At 42.7% G+C, this 20,025-nt stretch overlaps 1 protein-coding gene across 2 annotated transcripts; it reads left to right on the plus strand.

Annotated features, from left to right (window-relative positions):
* The first annotated feature begins 2,630 nt into the window (after positions 1–2,630).
* SLC25A15 (solute carrier family 25 member 15) lies at positions 2,631–19,064 on the plus strand. 2 transcript variants are annotated; one of them, XM_034074347.1, is made up of 7 exons: positions 2,631–2,756; positions 5,486–5,613; positions 8,747–9,005; positions 13,847–13,984; positions 14,304–14,473; positions 15,504–15,662; positions 16,549–19,064. In XM_034074347.1, the coding sequence occupies exons 2-7, from the start codon at positions 5,559–5,561 to the stop codon at positions 16,671–16,673; spliced, it is 906 nt and encodes a 301-aa protein (XP_033930238.1). In that variant the 5' UTR covers positions 2,631–2,756; positions 5,486–5,558; the 3' UTR covers positions 16,674–19,064. The 2 variants fall into 2 exon arrangements, with proteins under 2 accessions (XP_033930238.1, XP_005147696.1); XM_005147639.4 differs by lacking the exon at positions 2,631–2,756 and adding an exon at positions 3,212–3,377.
* The last annotated feature ends 961 nt before the right edge of the window (positions 19,065–20,025 follow it).

The following is a 20,025-nucleotide window of genomic DNA, read 5'->3' on the forward strand; positions in this document are numbered from 1 at the left end:
AGGATCAGAGGAACTTCAGATATATGCAAAGAAAATATTGGGTCTGGCTCAAGTCAGTCTAAAACCAAACTGCAAACAAAAATCCAGTGAACTGGGAACGCTGCTGTTGGCCAGCTCCCTCAAACTCTGTCTGACCTGTGGCAGTACTCACCTGCCTGTGTGCTTTTTGTCCTTCAAGGTTGGGGGGGTTTGTTGATTTGTTTGTTTTATTTTGTTGGGTTTTGTTTGGTTGGTTTTTTTTTGGGGGGGGAGGTTGGTGGGTGGTGGTGGTTTTTTTTCCTATTGCATGCAATAGCAATTTCAAAGTGACTTTTTTTACCTTTGATACACAAATGTCCCATACTTCCCAAAGATCTTTTAATCTAGGTAACTTCACTAACAAATTACTCTTACTCCTAAAAATACACTCTTTCATCACACTTTCATCCATGCAACTGCTAGTTATCAAGGATATTAAGCAATCTAAGGAAAATTATTTATTGTGCAATCAAAGTATAGAAAACAGAACATGGAAGAACAATTCTCATAGTGCAAAGAAGCATCTTTCCTCCAAAGACCTATTTCTTTTGTGGCTTACTGTGGTTTAAATCAGACCCATATCCTAAACCAGACCCCTCCAGTACCAGAAAGCACTTCCATATTCCTGCTGAGTACTTACAAGCCAAGATCTCTGCACGCATGTCCCATTTCTGCCCTGCTTAAATCTTTTGAGGGGAAGTTTGAAATTAAGCTACAAATTGTCCACTAGGACCTACAGGCAGAAAGTACGGTTTGGCTTGGTAAACTAAGGGTGCAGGTAGCAGAAACAGCCATGTGGTGGCAATGTGCTCATCGTAGTGCTGCACTTCACAGCTATAAAATGCCTCGGGCAACATTTCAAGTAGTCTCAGCATCTCGGTGTTTTTTACAGGGCCAAACAAGACCAGGCCTGGTCGTCTGCCGAGGAATGGCGTTATGGAGAAACATCCTCAGATACTCCAGGCCTGATGTTTCAGCAGCAAACAGCAAGAGCAGGCAGCACGCAGTTTAATGGCATATTAGTTGCAAGCTTCAGTGCATGAGAGTGCTTTTCACCAACTAGGTCTTCCAACAGCACTGCAGTCCTGCTAAGAAGGAAGTCAGTACACAGGTCAATTCTTTGTGACTAAACAGTGATCTCTAAGTTTTTCAGGTCATTTGAGATGCACAGCTGACTCCAACCACTAACTGGTTACCACATCTCAGCAATCATTTCTACACTGAAGTCATAAAATCATTTACAGTTTGATGTATTGCTTCTAAACCCATTTATAACCTAGCTTGCTCTTCCTTAACAATTGCCGTATTTTGAATAATAGCCCCAAGTCATTAAAAAGAATATTTCAAGAAAGCAGCCATATAGAAAAAACATATCTGAACCCTACAGTTAACTAAAAGTTATGAGAGGAAATGTACATTCAACTTTCTAGTATTTATAATGCTTTTTTCTTGGCTTGGGATTTGAAAGTAGGAGCTGTCAGTTTTATGTGGTGGAAAACACCATGGATGTAAGCTCAAATACGTAGCTCTGAGGTCTCAATCCGTGCAAACACATGTGCAGCTCAGCAGGGGTTGCAGGCATACAGCACTGCCCAGACACTGCCTGGTACGGCAGAGTATCTCAAGTATTACTGATCACTGAGGCACATTAGAAATACAGTTCATTTAGCTTTCCACAGGCTGCACAGTGTGCTGCTGCTATCAACTGGGCACTGCTTCGATGAGCCTTATAGCAAGCACTTCACTTAATTGCTAATCAAAAGAAAAGGGGTAAGGGGGAGGGAGGGAGAGTTCTGTGCAGTTTCTGCTGAGGAAACTGGTATTATCCCTCATCACAGTGGTTTAAGCCACTACATGCCCACTTCATATTGCTAAGAACCTAAGAGCACAAAACTGGTATCTCAGTTTAGGAAAAGCCACTTGGTGATTAGCAGCAAATTGCTTACAAATGTGTATGTCCAATTTAACGTGCTACAGGCCACTGTCATTTATGCACTTATATATCTACGGGTTTTAGCAGATGGCAGAATGGGAATACATTTTTTTATTTGTATCTCCACAGTTATCTGACTTTTCAATCCCACTAAAGAGCCAGAAAAAAAACTTTACTTTTGTCAGCATCCAAGATGTCAGGTATATAACTGTAGACTGTAGGAGATTGCAAATGCAGTATATTTATTATTTAAATATAAATAGTTGCAAACTTGTATAGCTTGGTCCTCTAATACATGTGTTAATGGAAATTTTGCATTTTGGGAAACGCAGAATCACAGCATCATAGAGTGGTTTGGGTTAGAAAAGATCTTAAAGATCAGATAGTTCCCTGTCCAACCTGGCCTTGAACACTGCCAGCGATGTGTCCACCAGCAACAGGGTTTCTAGGAGGGTAAGTGCTACTGGACTTGAGCAGCAGCAGCCCAAGTCTTGCCCTCACAGCCATGACCGCAGCCACCACCCGGCCCCGGTAGGAGCCTCAGAGCCGCCCCGTCCAGGCCCTGGGGTTCCGGCGGGGACGCGGTGCTGCGGCCTGTACGCCCCAAACTTCTGTCACCGGCCGCTGGGCGTCTCCCCGCCCGCCCGGAGCCGCCTCCCGCCGCCGGGGGCAGCGCAGGCCGACACCCGCCCAGCGCCTCCCCGGCCCGCGCTTTCCCCGGGGCCGGGGGAGCCGCGCCGCCTCCGTCGGCCGCCTATATAGAGGCGGCGGCGGCGGCTGCGGGACTGCTGAGGCGGGTGGTGTGGTGAGTGGTGGCGCCGGGAAGGGGGAAGCGTCAGGCTGCGGCTGTGTCCTCCCCGGTGGGGGTAGGAGCGGGCCGGGAAGGCGCGGAAGGGTCCGTGGCTGGGAGCTGGGCAGTCCCGCGGCCTGTGGGCTTGCAGGGAGGCCTGGGTTGTGCCGCGGCCTTGGGGCCCAGCGGTGCTGGGGCTCCCGCGAAAAGCTGCGGGCAGCCTCCCTGGAGAGACATAAGGCCGAGGTTGCTGGGCTCGGCTCCCTCTTTCCGCGGCGGGCCTCTGCCAACGCCTCGCCAAGCGCAGGCCGGGGCTTTCCAGCGGTGACCGGGCGGTGTTCTGGGAGCAGAGATCGCCGCTTCTGCAGCCAAGCCTCCTGCTCTGGATGAAACCTTCCCCACGGCTTTGTCCGCGGTCTGGCCAGTGAGGAGTCCCCTGCACCGGCGCAGCTGCGTGGTTAGCGCGCTGTTGCAGTGCCGCTGGGGCATGGCCTGCTGTGACCTTGGGGAGTGGAGTTGTAGCCTGCCTGTGTGGGCTCTTGCAAGGAGCTGTGAGACCTTCTGGGATTGTCACCTAGTGTTTGATGCGTGTGTCAGCCGAGAGTAACGTTTGGGGCTGCGGGTGGAGGACTCGGGGTACCTTCTTCCGTTTACTAATGTTGGGTTTCCAGGTTTGAGGCTTGGATTCACTTTGGAAGTAGAGCAGGTTTTGCCTTGTATCTACAAGCAGTTTTTTGTCTGCTAGTGTGGCTACAAATAGGAAAAAAAAACAGAGGATAGGTATGTACATATATAATACTGGTTTAAGTCGTAAACCTTCTGAAAGCAGCAATGGGCTTTTATGGATCAGGAAACTAAACTTTCTTGGCTTTTAAGTCCTACATGTTTGTGTAGGCATCTCTGGTTTTCCTTCTGCTGCCCGGCTTTCAGTGTAGGTCACTTGGCATGTGCTCCCTTTGGGGACTGGCACGAGTCGGTAAGCACTCAGCATGATGCAGGCAGTGTACCTTTTACTGAATGCAGGCAATTGTTGCTTGCTAGGAGTTCCCCTCATTCATAGGCTGCCCCACCTATCTGCTCTTTTCTTCCTTTAAATGAGAAGCAAAATTGGAGTGCTGCCTGAGCACTAATGAGGATAATGAAATGTAACTTGGTCTTGGAGTGTAACACGTGGTCTTGAAATAACATGTAGCACACTTTGCTGTCAATAGTGAAACAGCTCGCACCTGTAGCGATAATTTGGGAATAGTATGTATTAGTGTCATTTATTGCAAGAATAGTGATTATTTTTTAATGCATTAAGATTCATGCAACATGTACTGGACATGTGAAGTTACATGCAAACATCTGTGCTTGTCATGTGAAAGTTCTACAAAGGATGAGGTTTATACAGTCTGATTTTTAGTTTTTCTTAATCTTTTAATTTAGCCTATAGGAATTTGTGTTTCCTGTTCATATTACCCAGAATATGTTTTGGCAGGCAACAGGCTTCAGAAGCAGCATTACAGTAGGTAGAAGAGTGAAAAACATCCTGTTAACTGATGTACTGTGCTTGAAGCCAGGCTTAAAAGTCAATGCTGATTCATGTGTGTGTTTGTGTATTTGTTAAGACTCATGCAACATTTTTGACAGCACCACCTGCCAAGTGTCTTACTCAGAAACAGGGTTCTGGAATAGTGAGGTGATCTTACTCCAGATAAGCAAGCTTGTTTTAGCTGCTCACCCCAGTGAAAGCACCTTGCTGCAAACTTGAGAACTGGATTAATTTGAATGCTTTATTTGAAAGTGTTGCCTTTGTATTTCTCTTTCCACCTGCCTTCATGAAAGTTGAGGTGTAATTCTTATTTATAATATGCTGTTGTGTAGGAGACTTGCACTGGGAACGTGACAGCCACAAACAATTCTAGGTGTTCGTATTCATTCCCTTTCTATTCATGTCTTCTGAGAGCCACGTAGAAATACCTGATGTGTCTCAATTTATAGTTTTCTTGGCTGCTGTTCATCATGATGAGAGCAATTCTCTTTTTTGCTCTATAGGTGGGGAACTGAGATGGAGTGGGGAAATATTCTTGCCAGCTAGCCTTATACACCTGATGAAGACTATGTTTCTATAAGAAAGCCTAGACCCAACTAGGTTGGAAAAGACCTTCACTATCATCAGGTCCAACCTCTACCCCAGCACTGTGAAGTCCACCACTAAACCATATCACTGAGGGCCTCATCTACACTGTTTTGAACACTTCCAGGGACAGCGATTCCACCACTTTCCTGGGCAGCCTGTTCCAATGCCTGATCACCTTCTCCGTTAAGAAATTTTCTCTAATATCTAGTCGAAGTATCCCCTGGTGCAGCTTGAGTCCATTGCCTCTTGTCCAGTCACTCTTTTACTTGGAAAAAGAGATCAGCCACCTCCTCTCTCCATTCTCCTTTCAGGCAGTTGTAGAGATAGAAAGCTAATGCTCCACACTTCCCTGGAGGTACTCTGCTTTCATTTGAAAGATCCAGGGAGACTAGAAGCTGGAAAGCCCAAGTAATTTGAAGCTAGGCAGTGATACTCCAGAGAACTTGCATAATGTGGCAAGACTAGTCAGTCAGATTACAAATATGCCAAGTCTCAGTCTTGGGGACAAGCATTTTCTGCCTCTAAATGGCATTGAAGAGTGGAAGTGAAAGCATTCATGTGATGCTTCTACCTGTCAGTTATTGTGATAAATCATGTATGCTACATCTTTCTTTTCCCTCAGGAGACAAGTACCTCTATATCTGCCAGGAAAGGGGAGACTTCACTCTGAAGTAACTGATAAACAAGTGTGAAGCATGAAGATCAACTCTGCTATTCAGGCGGCTATTGACCTCACAGCAGGAGCTGCAGGTAATGCTGGAGAGAACTTAATTGCACAGAAATTCTTAGGGACAGTTTCAGTGCCTCTGACAACTGTAAAAGCAGTTTCCTGATGCTATAAAAAGCCTCACTTTCGTGTTTAAGGTCATCGAGATGAAACAGTTGATCTCAGCCAGTGTTGTAACTGCATCACTATCGCTGCTCCCTAGTGAAACCCTTGCCACACAGTGGAGGTGTAACCCTTAGAGGAAGGTTTAAGTTTCAGTGTTGCTTCTTATGCTTACAGGAGTTTAAGAATCAGTCACAAGTAGAGTTCTCTTCCTCCTCACTGGCAGAGCATGAGCTACTGCTGAACCCATGACAAACTCAAACTGTGTGAGTGATTGAGGTGCTGCTTTTGTCACAGGAACCCTCTGTACTCTGTAACCAAAATGGGCAAGAGGCTATCTGAAGAGTTACTGGCTCAGACAATATCCTGGTGTGAATCTTTAAAAGCTGGGAAGCTCAGTAACAGGACTGATGATGATGAATTCACTTAACTAACTTCCACTTCAGTCTGGTCCGTGCTATAAAGTTTTCCTGGACCACTTGCGACAGTCACGAATGTGGAAGCAGTTTCATTGTTTCATTAACATTACCATGTTGGTAATGTCTGTGGCTGATGGATGAATTATTTACCTCTACCAGAGAAAAGGGGTCTGTTTGACATTTCAAAGCTGGCAGTGTTTATCAGGAAAGGAGGAAGGGAAGATTGGTCTAATGATACTGTTCTATGCCCACATTCAGGCTAACAGGGCATGCACTTGAGGATTGCCTGGGTTTTGGCAATAGAGAATCTTAGAACTAATTATGCTGATTTCTTCTCTGGTATAGCTCTCCTTTCTTCAGACAGGATGGAGGAATTCAGACCCTTTTCAGCATGACTTCAGTAATCCTAAATCATTGTTCTTGTTCTTTTTCTTTGCTAATTTACTCTGCAGTAAAGATACAGCTTTACTGTTCTTCTAATATTTATTTCCCATATTATTTCCACATACTTGCTTTGTATTGCTTATGTTCATTGGTAGTGCTTGTTTCTGTGTTAGGTGTGTGTCTGCACTCTTCAGAGAGTGTATTTAACTAGGCAAACAGGTAGTTCCTCCAGCAAATGTGTGACCTGGTTTTACCTTTCTGAATGCAGTCTCCACTAGCTGATAAGTAGTGACATATAGGGGCAAGTACATTCTGAACAAGAATAAATAAATCATTTAGCTGCCTGTGGGTCAGAGTCCTTTGCCTAGGATCTGAGCAACCTCTGATAACTTCTTTGATTAAGTAGGACTCTTTCTCCATTGTTCCCATGTTACTTTGAGTGCTGCATTTTTCTAAATGTTCAAGTAGGGTTGACTATTTTTTTCTTGTTTATTTGGTTTTGTTGTTTAGATTTTTCAGATTCCTTACTCCTGGCTAGAAGAATTATTTTTTCCTTTAGTATTTCAGACATTAACTGGGGCTCTTGGTCTTTACCTTGAGGTAGAAGTTCATGGCTGTAGTTTACTTGTGCCACCTCCAATGACAGTATAAAGAGAGTCCTTTCTCTTTTTGGAACAGCTATTCACAGTCAACTCCCAATTTTTAAGCTTTGCATTCCCCAGACCATGCCTGGATTTCTTGGGCTTCTTCCAATAGCTGTTATTTTGTACATATGAATGTTTTACATCTGCCTTCATATAGGAACCTAGTATTTGTCCTATAGATTAATAGCTGACTTCCATGCAGGTAACATTGGCTAAGCCTTTCCAGCTCTGCTTTTCATCTGAGGCTTCCATGAATGTTACTGGTCTGAGCTAGCTGCTACTCTCCTTGGTTATCTGTTCCAGAGCAAGAAGCTCTTTGTGCTTCTTTGCATGATTTGCTCTCAAGCTTTTAATGATCAGTCTGACTGAGAATGAGGTTTAATGGCAGTTAAATCTTGAGCAACAACTATGTGACACAAATGTGTTTGTAAAGAGTAAAAGTCATTGAAATAACCCTGGTTAAACAAACAGTCTTCTTCTCCCCACTTAGAAGAAAAATAACTAATTTTAATTGGATTCATACATTTGTTTCTATTTTAGTTTCTTTACAGCATCTGCATTTGCAGATAATTATTTCCATTTTGTAGCTGTAAAAGCATCTTGTTAACTTGCCCTCTTTAAGGTATAAGCATGTCAACTATGCTTTCATTAAAAATCAGCTTCTAGTTTAGGATGGTTCTTTTGTTCTTTTTTTGGTTATTTTGGTCTAGGATGGTTCTTTTACTAGAAAAGCAAAACTATAAAGCCTATATAAGGTACACCTATTATATGTTTTCTGCTAGGTGTTGGCTTCTAATAGGTTGCTGTCAGCATACACTGGTATTTCTTACTGAAAAAGCGCAGTGTTAGCTCTTTCTGCAGACTACTGAATTGAGTTGGATCTGTGGAAGAACAAATTTGCACTGTTGGCAAAGTGGTGGTTGATGTAATTGATGGAAATATCTTGAGTTTTCAGGGTATTGACCTTGCTCTTGAGTTTGGAAAAGATAACACGATAAGAAACTTTGCCCTTTTCCAGCTTATACTGGACACTTTATTCCAGTATGTGGGAATAAATGTACATAAAAATCATCTGGAGTTTTGAAGTAAAGGGCTTGAGCCTTTGGTTATTAAATCAGTGTTTCATCAGTTTTGACATTCTCAGCAGTAGTCTCTTGTCCTGGAGGAATCTTTGCCTCACTTGATTACAAATCTTCCAGTTTTTTCTTATCAAGAGAACATAAAATCAGAGGGTTTCTGATTTTATGATTCACTGCAGTAATGAGAAAAGGAAAATGCTGCTTTAACTCGTTAACACAAGTGACTTGATTGCAGAACAATACCTCTAATTCAGAACCATTTATGTAAGTGATCAGATTCATTTAGTTGCCTGCTTTGAGTAAGTTTAATGAGAATCAAGCTGCCCTTATGCCTGATTTTTCTTCTGCTGGTAACTAAACCCACCACTGACAATTGCTGCCATTGTGCTAAAATCAGTGCACTTGTCTTTTCCTGTGGAGAATTAACTCATCTTTTTCTGCATAATTTTGCTAATAATGGTGTTTGTGTGTAGGTGTTTGAGTTGTGATAACCTTCAGCCACCCTCTTAACTTCCACTGCTTGCTTAGGTGGGACAGCATGCGTGGTGACTGGCCAGCCCTTTGACACCGCAAAGGTGAAGATGCAGACATTCCCGGACATGTACAAAGGACTTGTGGACTGTTTTGTGAAAACCTATAAGCAAGTGGGGTTTCGAGGCTTCTACCAGGGAACCACACCAGCACTTGTAGCCAACATCGCAGAGAACTCCGTTCTGTTCATGTGCTATGGATTTTGCCAACAGATTGTGAGAAGAATTGTTGGAGTAGACAGGAAAACAAAGCTAAGGTTAGTAATAGAAATCTGCTTCATATTTTAAAATAAATAAATAAAAAAATTATTCAACTATTGTATTGTCAGGGTGCAGCTGATGTCCTAGGCCCACCTCTGCCAGTATGCACTGTAGTAAGCTTTGTGCTAGGGTACTATGCTTAACTGCAACAGAGCCATCTACTTGTCACTGCAGCTGCCTGGTTTAGATAACCACAACTTAACTGGAATACTTAAGACCTAGAATGTTCTTACCAAAGGAACTGAGCATTGCAACACCTGAAAATTAGTACTCCCTTGATCTCTAGGCTGTTCTGATTTTGCAGGGGAAGTAGTGGCTCTTCTCTCAGGGGGGTGTACTAAGGGGAAAGAGCACTTTTCTAATATTGTCTTTATTTAAGTTTTAAAAGCTTGAATGGAATGGTGGCAAGACCAAATGTCTAGTTTTGTGGTGTCACTGGCAATAAGTGGTTGTCTAAAGAATGACAAGAGAAGGGAGTGTTTAATACTCTGAGTCCTCTGCCAGGCTTTGTTCTTAGTTCAGAGGATTTATTGATCATCGTACAATCCCATCAGTAACTGGACAAGAGTACTTGTCCAGTCTCCTCTAGAATTCTTGAAAGTTCCTTGCATCTGCAGTACACTTTGGCAGAGTTCTGCAGACGATAGTCATTAGTTCTGTAACCGTTGATCCGTAACCACTGTCTGCATGCTACCTAGGATCATGCAGACCTCTATCCATTGCTCTATGCCCCTCTTCCCCACCTGAGTATTTTCATGGATGGAAGGATCCCAAGCCCTGCTAGCCAGTGAGCACTGAATCTGTTCACAGAATCACCAAATCATTAGGGTTGGAAGGGACCTCTGGAGGTCATCTAGTCCAACCCCACTGCCAAGGCAGTGCCACTTAGGGCAGGTTACATAGGAATGTGTCCAGGTGCATTTTGAATGCCTCCAGTGAGGGAGACTCCACAGCATGCCTGGACAGCTCTGCCACTCTCAACGTAAAGAAGTTCTTCCTCATGTTGAAGTGAAATTTCTTGTATTTTAGTTTATGGCCATTGCTCCTTGTACTGTCACTGGGCACTACTGGAAAGAGTCTGGTGCCATCCTCCTGGCACCTGCCTTTGAGATATTTATATGCATTAATGAGATCCCCTCTCAGTCTTCTCTAGACTAAACAGGCCCAGCTCCTGCAGTCTCTTCTCATAACAGAGATGTGTAAGAGAGATGTTCCTGTAGCTGTCTTCGTCTTTCTCTGGAACTCTTGTACTGTGTCTGGGCTTCTAGCTGGTAAGACCAGAGCTGTGCAGGATATTCAGGGTGTGATCATGTCGTGGATGTATGCACTGGCATAACAATCATCTCTTTCTAGCTAGGATGGCTTTTCTCCAGGTGCACCACTCTAGAGCCATCAGTGGCCCAGCAGTCTGTGTGCTTTACTGTTGCCCATTTCTCAAGGTATGTCTTCTGTGCAGCACTTGAGAGTATCTGCACCTTCTCCATCCTTGTGCTGTTCCACAGTGTACAAAAGACTTCTCATACTGTCCTAACTCCATTCAGAGAGTGACGCAAGATTAACTACACTTTGTTTTTTATTAATAGCTGTGTTCTGCCTTTGTCACATGTATCCAAATAGAGGTAGCTGAGGAGGCCTTAATTCCCCATTTAAAGATCTCTGCCATGATATGGGTAGCTATCTAAGTACAAGACAAGTATCTTGAAGTGGCATTAAGTGAGGTGTTTTCTGTCACATATTAAGACATGCAGTATCTTAAGACTGAGGGATTATGAAATGATGAGGAAACAAATTATATTAATTGCTTTCTACTTGCATACTTTTTCACTGTTTTCTGGTAATTGAGATCTCTCAGCTGAGACAGAACTGTTTCCACTTTCTTAGATGAGCTTACAGACCCCTTATCTTATTCTACCCACTAAAATGAGGAAGCAGGCCTACCAATAGCATGCTTTGCTTCTTAGCTATGCTTTGTGATCCTTTTGGGAGATAGACCACAGGTTTGCAGGGGTCCTAGGATCATTTCTTGATGTGACTGAGACAGCATGTTTATGGTGCATGTAGGAAGGTAGCGCAGGAAGCTTTCAAACAGTATGCATAGGTGTACTACTCCCTGTCTTTGGAGTAGGATGCAGAATGGGAAGGTAATTTGAGTATGTAGTAATAGCAAGTGCTTCTGACATCTGACCCTTCTTTCCTTGGTCAGGTAGTGGTACTTTCCAGATCCAGGATGGCTGTTTAATGCATCATTGATTGAAGAGCAAATAGTGTGACAGCATGGCTGTGCTAGGACAAAACACTTAAAGGGTTTAAGCTTACTTGAAAGATTTCTCCCTTTGTGCTGTTCCCTTGATCTCTTCATCTGGATAATTGTAGGGACATCTTACAGGTGCATGTGTAAGAGAATTGTATTGACATGGCCTGCAATGGTGCCCTGAGTACATGTAGCCTGTCCAGGACATTCATACTCATTGTGGGAGAGTTGGAAAGCCTTTGTAGTGTGCTGTAAGGGTGGGAAGAAACCGTGATGAGGTGGCTAACCTCCAGACATGACAAGTTAATAACTATAATTGCCTTCATTGCCTTTGCTGTTTAAAAACTGTCAAATTGTCTTAGCCTGAATAAACAAATCTATCAAGTCACAAACTGAGGTGAACCTGACCATTTTTCTTACCCATATATAAGAAATTCCCATTATTTTATAATGTTTGAGATGTCTCAAATCCAGCTATAATAGTTTGGTTCTGCTTACTTTTCAGTTGTAGCTTTAAGCAACTTGGAAATAAGCTTCCCTGGCCTGCCTGTGTTTAGGGATACCCTGGTCAGTGTGTGAAGCCTTGCAAACAGTTACAAGGACAGTTACAAAACAATGCTTTTTCGAGTTAGGGGAATAAATGCCACTGACACATGAATCAGAGAAAACAATTGGAGAGAAAAATGCTAAATTCCTTTTATCTTTAACATCTATTAGTGCAACTAGACATTTAATTCCATGCTAAACTGGTATAACCAAATGGAAAGAGAAGTGCTAAAATGCATTTGTCTTTAAATGCCCGTTTAGTCCGACCAAACTGATCTCATTCTGTGCCAAAGTCTGAACTGGAATAAGTGTTATCCTTGTTCACCTCAGTTTGACTTTCTCAGTACGTGACTGGTCATCTTCAGCACATAATTTTCTTTGGAGGAAAAAGAAGTGTCCACCAAGATGAATGGTTTTTGTAGAAGCAGCAGCAGTGTAAGGGCAGGATTCTGGCTCCTGTGATGTGTGATCAAAACTCTCCCATCCAGAAAAAATACTGAATTAGGCATTGTGAGTTGAAAGGTAACTCAAATAGGATTCAAGGCTTATCACCTCTGCAGTGAGGTTCATGGTACTAAAGACCAAAGCCTAAACAGTGGATCTAGTTGAATTTTTGTATGTAGAACTAAACATCAACAGGTAAAAGTAGAGAAGATCTGAATTATGGCTAAATCTATTCCTTTATGTACATGTGCCAGAATTCCTTTCATCTGATAGCATCTAATTTTTTTTCTCTCCTGAAGGACAAAGGATCCTGTGCACTCTTTAGTGCATAGTTAGAAGGTACTTATTCCATATTTTCTTATCCTTATTTTTCAGAGTGTAACTTTACTGCCTTGCTCTAGCTCATAACTTAATGACTGCAGGGCTCAGCCGCATACTGTAATTTTAAGTCTGTGTTCCTCTGTCTTGAGCATTAGTGGGTTGCATTTCAGATCCCTGTTCTGCCAAGCTCGTACTGCAAGAGGGCTGTGCAATCAACATTGTCATTTCTTATTTACTGCATATTATTGAGATGCTACTCTGCAGGCAGTTACTGATTCCTCCCACTTTGACAGTTCTTGTCACTGCCATATCTGAATATGTCACAAGCTTTGCTTCATGTCACAGCTTTAGTTCTGTGATGCTTCTGTAAGGTGAAAAGCTGTAGCTTTAATCTCTGATACTATATATGTATGAAATTGCTGGACACAGGGAAAACACCTCCTTTGTATGGAAAGAATTTCTGTGTCCCAGTGAGGTCAGGCTCAGCTGACTCCCCAGGAAAGAAGAGAGAAGCTCCACTTATTCTGTGCTGTTGCGCAGGTCTTGTCTAGCACACCAGTGTTTGTAGGAGCCTGTTTAGAGCTATGTCATACTTATAAAGCAGTATGATTCTGAGTCTTTGAGTCCTGGCAGTTCAGCAGCCCAGATTTGATGATTTGGGTAAAATTGCCACAAAGTAAGCCCTAGTTTTGGAATACTGTGAGTCAGTGTAGATTACAGTGCTGTCTTGTTCAGTGGTGTGGTTTGTCTTTGCTGCCTGTGATTCATGTGGTTTTGTTCATTGACAGCATATCCATAGAAATATTATAGTGGTCCCTTATGCCTTGCTTACAGATTTTTAACATCTTCCACTGAAAATTTGTATTAATACTGGCAAGGTGACTTTAAAAACACTGATCTTTATATGAGGTGATAATTCTTTTTGAGTACCAAGAAGTTGTCCAATAAAACAAGTCTATGGAAATGTTTATAAAAATCTAAGAAGGCAAAGATTTGATAGTGTTTATTGTGCAGCAGTCACTGAAGTATAGCAAAAAAGGTAAAGGTTGGAGCTTATCTTCAAATGTCTTTGAGCTGTGTATGAAGACGGAATGAGCTAGGTTTTTATCTGACTAGTTCAGGTAACTGATATCTTCCTGGAGATTCTTTCCCTCAAGACTCTGTCAGTTTGTCTTGATATTTAGAGTACAGGTTCAGGGAGCTGATTGCAGGTGCAGTGGCTCCACTGCACTCAGGGTCAGTGCCCAAATAACTTCAGCAGTTTCTCTCTCATAGTGATCTGCAGAATGCTGCTGCAGGCTCCTTCGCCTCTGCCTTTGCCACCCTTGTCCTCTGTCCCACAGAGCTGGTGAAGTGCCGGCTGCAGGCCATGCATGAAATGCAGTTGTCAGGAAAGATAATCCAGGGACACAAGTAAGTATTCAGTATCTCTGAAACCCTTTTATGTATATCTCTTATTTTTGTGTATTGGTTCAGGGTCACATTCGTAAGTGCACTGTTAACCAGACAAGAGCTGTGGCTGGGAGGGTCACAGCCTGGGGATTTTTCATGTATTGGTAAAGCTGGATGCCACTGAGGGGCTCCCAGCCAGATCTTGTTCTAAGTCTTACCTGAATTCTGGTGTCTGTGCAATGGGTCTAACCCTTAACTGTCACTGCAGTTGCCAGTTGTTCTGTAACCTTCTCATTATCTGCCTATTAAACATCACTAACTGGATCAACCTCTCTATCAGTACAGTTTGGTCAGTAGTGAAGGGTGTTATTCAAAAGGATGGTCCCCTTGGATTTTACCGTGGCCTGTCGAGCACTTTGCTGCGGGAAGTCCCAGGCTATTTCTTCTTCTTTGGAGGGTATGAACTGAGCCGGACTTTCTTTGCCTCTGGGAGATCAAAAGATGAATTAGGTATGGTGCCTCTTTTTCCATGTGGATTTTTAGCATGCTGTTGTGCGGGACATAAAGGAGAGGGGGGGCATATCATCCCTGAAAATACACTAATGAGGCACAGCAGCTATAAAGTACATGTGAAATGAAGGAAACTGGGCATCCAAAACATGCAGTTCTGCGTTTTGTGTGTATATATAGTAAGGAAATCTTGAAGTGACCACTTTGCAATAGAGCAATATTTTAAGTGGAGAATAAATACAGTCAGCTAATATTAACACTATGAAACTACATAAATATCTGACCCTGATGTAACACAACTCTGAACTATTTAATTTCAGCAGCTGTTTAGAGAGAATTTTAAGTCTTTAGCTATATCCTCTTGAACAGCGTGTCCATGTGTATGCTGAAATGTGTGCTGACCATTAGATGTAATGACAGTGCTAGTGAGAGAACACTGAAAATTAGACATGAACAAATGAGAGGCCAGAATAAAGATGGTTTGTCTCCTCCTGAAAGACTGAACAGTTGTACTTTGTCTTGATGTTAAAATTTTCAGTTAAGATTTCAGCTGCATACATTCTCTTGTTGTAAATAAATATCTGGTCTGAAACACAAAATGAGGGTTGCATTATGAAAATGACTGACCACAAAGTAACTTCACTGTACCAATAAATCTGTATAGGTGATTAGTGACCCTATGTGAAATAGTTTAGAGTAACATCAGTTAGCCTTTGAAAGTGATTACAAATGTGAAAGGAGAGGAGTTAATTTAGTTAATAGTCAGAAGAGAATTCCAAGTTATGCTTATTTAGCATGCCCAGTAATCTACGAAGCACTCTTTATAACCTTTGAGCTTTCTAGTTAGACTTGCAGCTTACCAGTGGCTTAAGATTAACTTCAAGGCTTGTAGGGGAGCAGAAACTTTTGTCGTAAGCCAATTCCTTTGATAAGCAGGTTTTCTTTGATTTCTATAGATTAAATAAATAATGTGATGTTTATGTTGGTGAATATTTCTGTGGTGTGTATAAAGCTTATTTCTTAACTTTAGGTCCCATTCCTTTGCTACTAAGTGGAGGTTTTGGAGGCAGCTGTCTGTGGATTGCTGTGTATCCTGTGGACTGTGTCAAATCTAGAATTCAGGTTCTTTCAATGGCTGGAAAACAGGCAGGCTTTATGGGAACGTTTGTAACTGTTGTGAGAACTGAAGGTGAGTATGCAGCATATCAACTGCATCTCTAGGGCTGCACATTGAAATCTATACCCCCCAACACAAAAAAATTGCTTAAGAAACGTCCACTGATAATGTGTTAGAGACAGTTCTAACTAACAGAAATACTGATGCCTTCTGTAGTCTGGACAGCTTGGTATCTAGAAATTGAGACCATACCTCTTGGTTCAGGAAGCAATTAACTTAAAGCTAATGAAAGCTCAGTAAGCATTAAAAGCAGATAAAGGAATGAGCTCCATTCCACATGACCAAACCTGTCCATGAAAATTGAAGGGACTGATTCAAATTCAAAATAAAATTTTTCCTCACCTCTAGAAGTTAATATATGGCTGACTGAGGGCTGTTTGATAAATCAGGCCTATCTAGCCTGGCAACTTGGGGTATCTACCTCAGCACCTAAACTCTGGAAAAGACCTCTGCCATGCACTTCAGAAGACAGTGCAAGAGTGTATGTGGCAGCAGATACAAATCCTAGCCCTGTTGCTAGGGGAGATCCTCAACAGAGCAGGAGTCTGCCCTGGGGCACAGCTCCAACATAATCCTGCTGTTCTTTCTGTTTCCTTTTGCCTGGTGTGGTATAGCTGCTGTGACCCATATCCTCAGGTGATCTTCTGAAGACCCTGTCATACCTAAGATGAGCTTCAAATATAAGCACTTAAATGGCTAAACTCATGTTACAACTCTAGATGCTCTGGGCATATCAATATGCAGTAATGCTGCAGCTAGCAGTTACATGAGTGAGTTCAGCACTCTGTGTGCCCCTCAAGGCAAAAGCATTACTTCAGTATCCTTTGAAGGTACAAGCAGTGGTTAATGCAGATAGGCAGGTAAATAAATTTCTAACTGGCTCCAATTTCATTTCCAGGTGTACTTGCCTTGTATTCTGGACTGAAGCCAACTATGATCCGTGCATTCCTGGCCAATGGGGCACTGTTCCTTGCCTACGAGTACAGCCGGAAACTTATGATGAAACAAGTAGATTCTTACTGATACCTTCTAGCAGGTGGAGAATGAAAAGTTGTTTAAGGATCAAAAACCTGTTTAAGGATCAAAAACCACATCATGGTCTGAGCAGGGCCAAATCAGTGACCTAATTTTAGGAACTCAACTGCAGTTTAAGACTTGTAATCTTTTAAATTCAGGTGATTTTATAGAGATATGTACATGCTGGTTGGATTGGCCCAGCAGAACTATCTCCATCTTGCAGATTCTGCACTAGGTACATTACATGTCATAATGTATTTTCCTGACCTGTAATGGTGCTAAAAAAAAAAAGATGTTGACCTCCTGTTGGGTTTACTGTAACATGCAGCAGTGGGTTGTGACTTGTTCAAGGCAAAAGCACTGCTTCCAAGGCTGTGCTGTGGGGGTGAATTCTCCCATTGTTGCTAGCAAGTGTCTGACTTGAACAGCAGTCATATCTAATCTTGGTGAATATGGCTTACTTATGCAGATCCCTCAGCTTGACTCCTGCCCTTCTTCCCTGTGACTTTCTAAGGTCACAGCAGTTTGTGTCTGCTTGTGTACTCTGTCCAGGTAAATGGGCTTACAGACATAGGAAGTGTTTACGCCCTGCCTTGTACTTATGTGACTTAGAGTCAGAGATCTGCCTGCATTTGAGATAAAGACATGTAGTTACTGGGTTTTAGGAGTTCATGCAGCATCTCATTATTTTCTAAATCTTTCAAGTGCTGGAGTATGCTGAGCACCTCTGCATTGAGTACTTAAACTAAGGGAGACTGCCAGCAATAGCTGCTGGCTCTGAGCACAGAATTGTAACTGTGCAAGCTCGTGTTTGGGTCACCTTGACGTGCACTAGTTCATGTGCTTGAAAGACAGGATGCCAAAGAGGAGCAGGAAGCCAGAACAGAGTTTTTAAAAGCAACTGATGCTATAGTCTCTATGGTGTAGCACACACTTGCTTGGGCTGGAGTCCTGCCATTTGCTGTGTCTGTTCAGCAGGGTGGAAAAAGCTCATATGACTGGATAGCTTGTATCACCTTCAGGCCTGGGGGCATGCCTGCTTGGTCATGCTACTTGGTGAAATACATAGTTAGTGTTACCCAAAATTATGTTACACCTATTTCTAGATGCCACTTTAATTTTTTTTAAAGAGGATGCTCTTTATACAAGCATGCTGTGCCTTGTAAGAAGCAGCTACTGCAAAGGCAGAGCAGGTCTCAGCAATACAATTCAGGATTGAGGAGTTGTACAGAGGGATGGTTGTAGGGTTTAAGTGTCAGTCCATGCCTGTGGAGAGCACAGCCATTTGACCCACCACAATCATCAGTGGTATGCAGAGTACCACCTTGTCACAGCAACCAGCGTTTGTCAGTGACTGGCAACAGCCACAGTTCTAACAGCTTGGTTCTGCATGTTACAGTTCTCCTTTCATATTCTAGAAAGGGGGAAAAGCTTTAGGTACAGATGAAAGCATCTCAGTACCTCCTGCCTCTTGCTGTGGAGCCAGGGTTCACTTTACACTGTTACAGCCTTCTTGATGAAAGGCATGTGCTGCAGTTCCACAAACTCTTCTTACCTCTCCAGCCTTCCTGTGCAGCAGGAACTGTTCATCTACCTTTCAGACATCCATGAGAAGAGGCAGTTTTAAAGCAGGGCATGGCTGAAGAATCTTCAGTGTCTACTGCACCAGTTTACCTTGCTTGACTGATGTACATGGGGAATGATACTGTGCATCATCAGTACTTTATACCAAACATTCAAATAATTCAGGTAGGAAGATGAGGCTTGAAGAGAGTTGCTAGACTGTTCCTTTCCAAAGTTGTACTGTTTATCTTGGCTAAACGTTTGTATGTGCTTCTGATAGTTATAAAAAAGGCAAGGACTAGCTCCACATCAGTGGAATACTTCAATCTATTTCTTAGATTTGTCTCTGCTTTCATTATTTAAAGCACATGGTTGCAGTTTTTAATACAAAAGTTGAAGCTTCAAAAGAAGCAGGGTATTTACAACTGAACCTACAGCAAGAAGCCAGTGGCTGAAATAAACATGCAGTTTGAGAGTTTCTCCTTTGAAGGTGATGTAAGCAGTAATTTTTCTGGTCACAGCTAGCTACTTCAGCTATAACATGTATCAGTTGTTCAGCTAAGAACTTCATGATGTTGGCACAGGATTTCATGGGAATAAAGTCTGATTTGATTAACTGAGTGCCTAACAGTTGTTTGTGCCAACAATGCTTAACAAGCTTGTCTTGCTGAGGTGCAAACAGAGGTTGAAGTCAGTATCACTACTCTTCCAGAATCAAAGTGCTTTTACAATCAATGGATGGAAAAAGCCCTTAAAATGACTGCTCTAACAAGGTGCTGTGAAACAACTGCATATTCTTCATAATCTACTATGGAAAATAAAGCCTCTAGTTTAGCTTTTGGCCTGGTGCTTTGTTAATACCAGTCAGTTGTAATATTAAGGTTCAACTCAATTTCCAAGTTTTTAGATTGCAGATTACAATGTTTCACACTGTAAGGGTTAGTCTCCTGCCAGCATTACCGTTTCTGAGCAGTGGTTCTTGGCTCTAAGGAAAAAATGTAGTATCTCACACAGTTTGTTACTCATTCCTGTTTAAACAGGAATCAACATAACCTGACTTGCTGTTTCAGCCTTCACTGCTGCTACATGAAAAGATTAATTTACTCCATAGGCAGGAAGACAGCTGTCCTTAACTGCCCTACAAGCTCTCAGAAAGGGCATCCTAGGACAGCAATATCAAATTGCCTAAGCTAAGCCAAAAACCTCAACCATCAGCCAGTTCTGGCTGCAGTAAAACGACATCCTCTTTCAGCTCCTAGTACATTCAGTGCAGTCAGACCTTAGCTGCCTTCTTGCACCATCACCCTCCACTGATGCAGCTGTGGTCACTCCTGTGGAATCAGGAATCTCTTAATTTTCTTACACCAGAGATGGGGGTTACATTAACTTTGCCAGCTCATCCCTTGGCCTTGAGGAGCAGTTTACTAAGTTTATGTGCAACACATACACTCTCATAAGCAACACTAGTCTGGGGAACAGCACTGCACAAGTTGAACCTTTGCAGCAAAGGCTAAGTTGCTGTAGCAGACTCCAGTGCCAGCAAATCAGTTCTGACCCTCTGCTCATACCTATGACAGCTGTCAGAACAGACATGGAATCCCACATCCAATTTCATGTTCCCAATACAAGAAAAGCAGTGACATACTGAAGCAAGTCAAGCAGAGGACAAGTAAGGATAGGGAAGACTGAGTATGTCCACCCATAACACAGCTGAGGAGAGCTCTTGCTGCCACCTACAGTTACCTCCTTCATGGGAGGGGATAGAGCCAGGCTCATACACAAGAGCAGGACAAGA

Source organism: Melopsittacus undulatus, chromosome 2 (assembly GCF_012275295.1).
Source record: "Melopsittacus undulatus isolate bMelUnd1 chromosome 2, bMelUnd1.mat.Z, whole genome shotgun sequence".
Classification (NCBI taxonomy): Eukaryota; Metazoa; Chordata; class Aves; order Psittaciformes; family Psittaculidae; genus Melopsittacus; species Melopsittacus undulatus.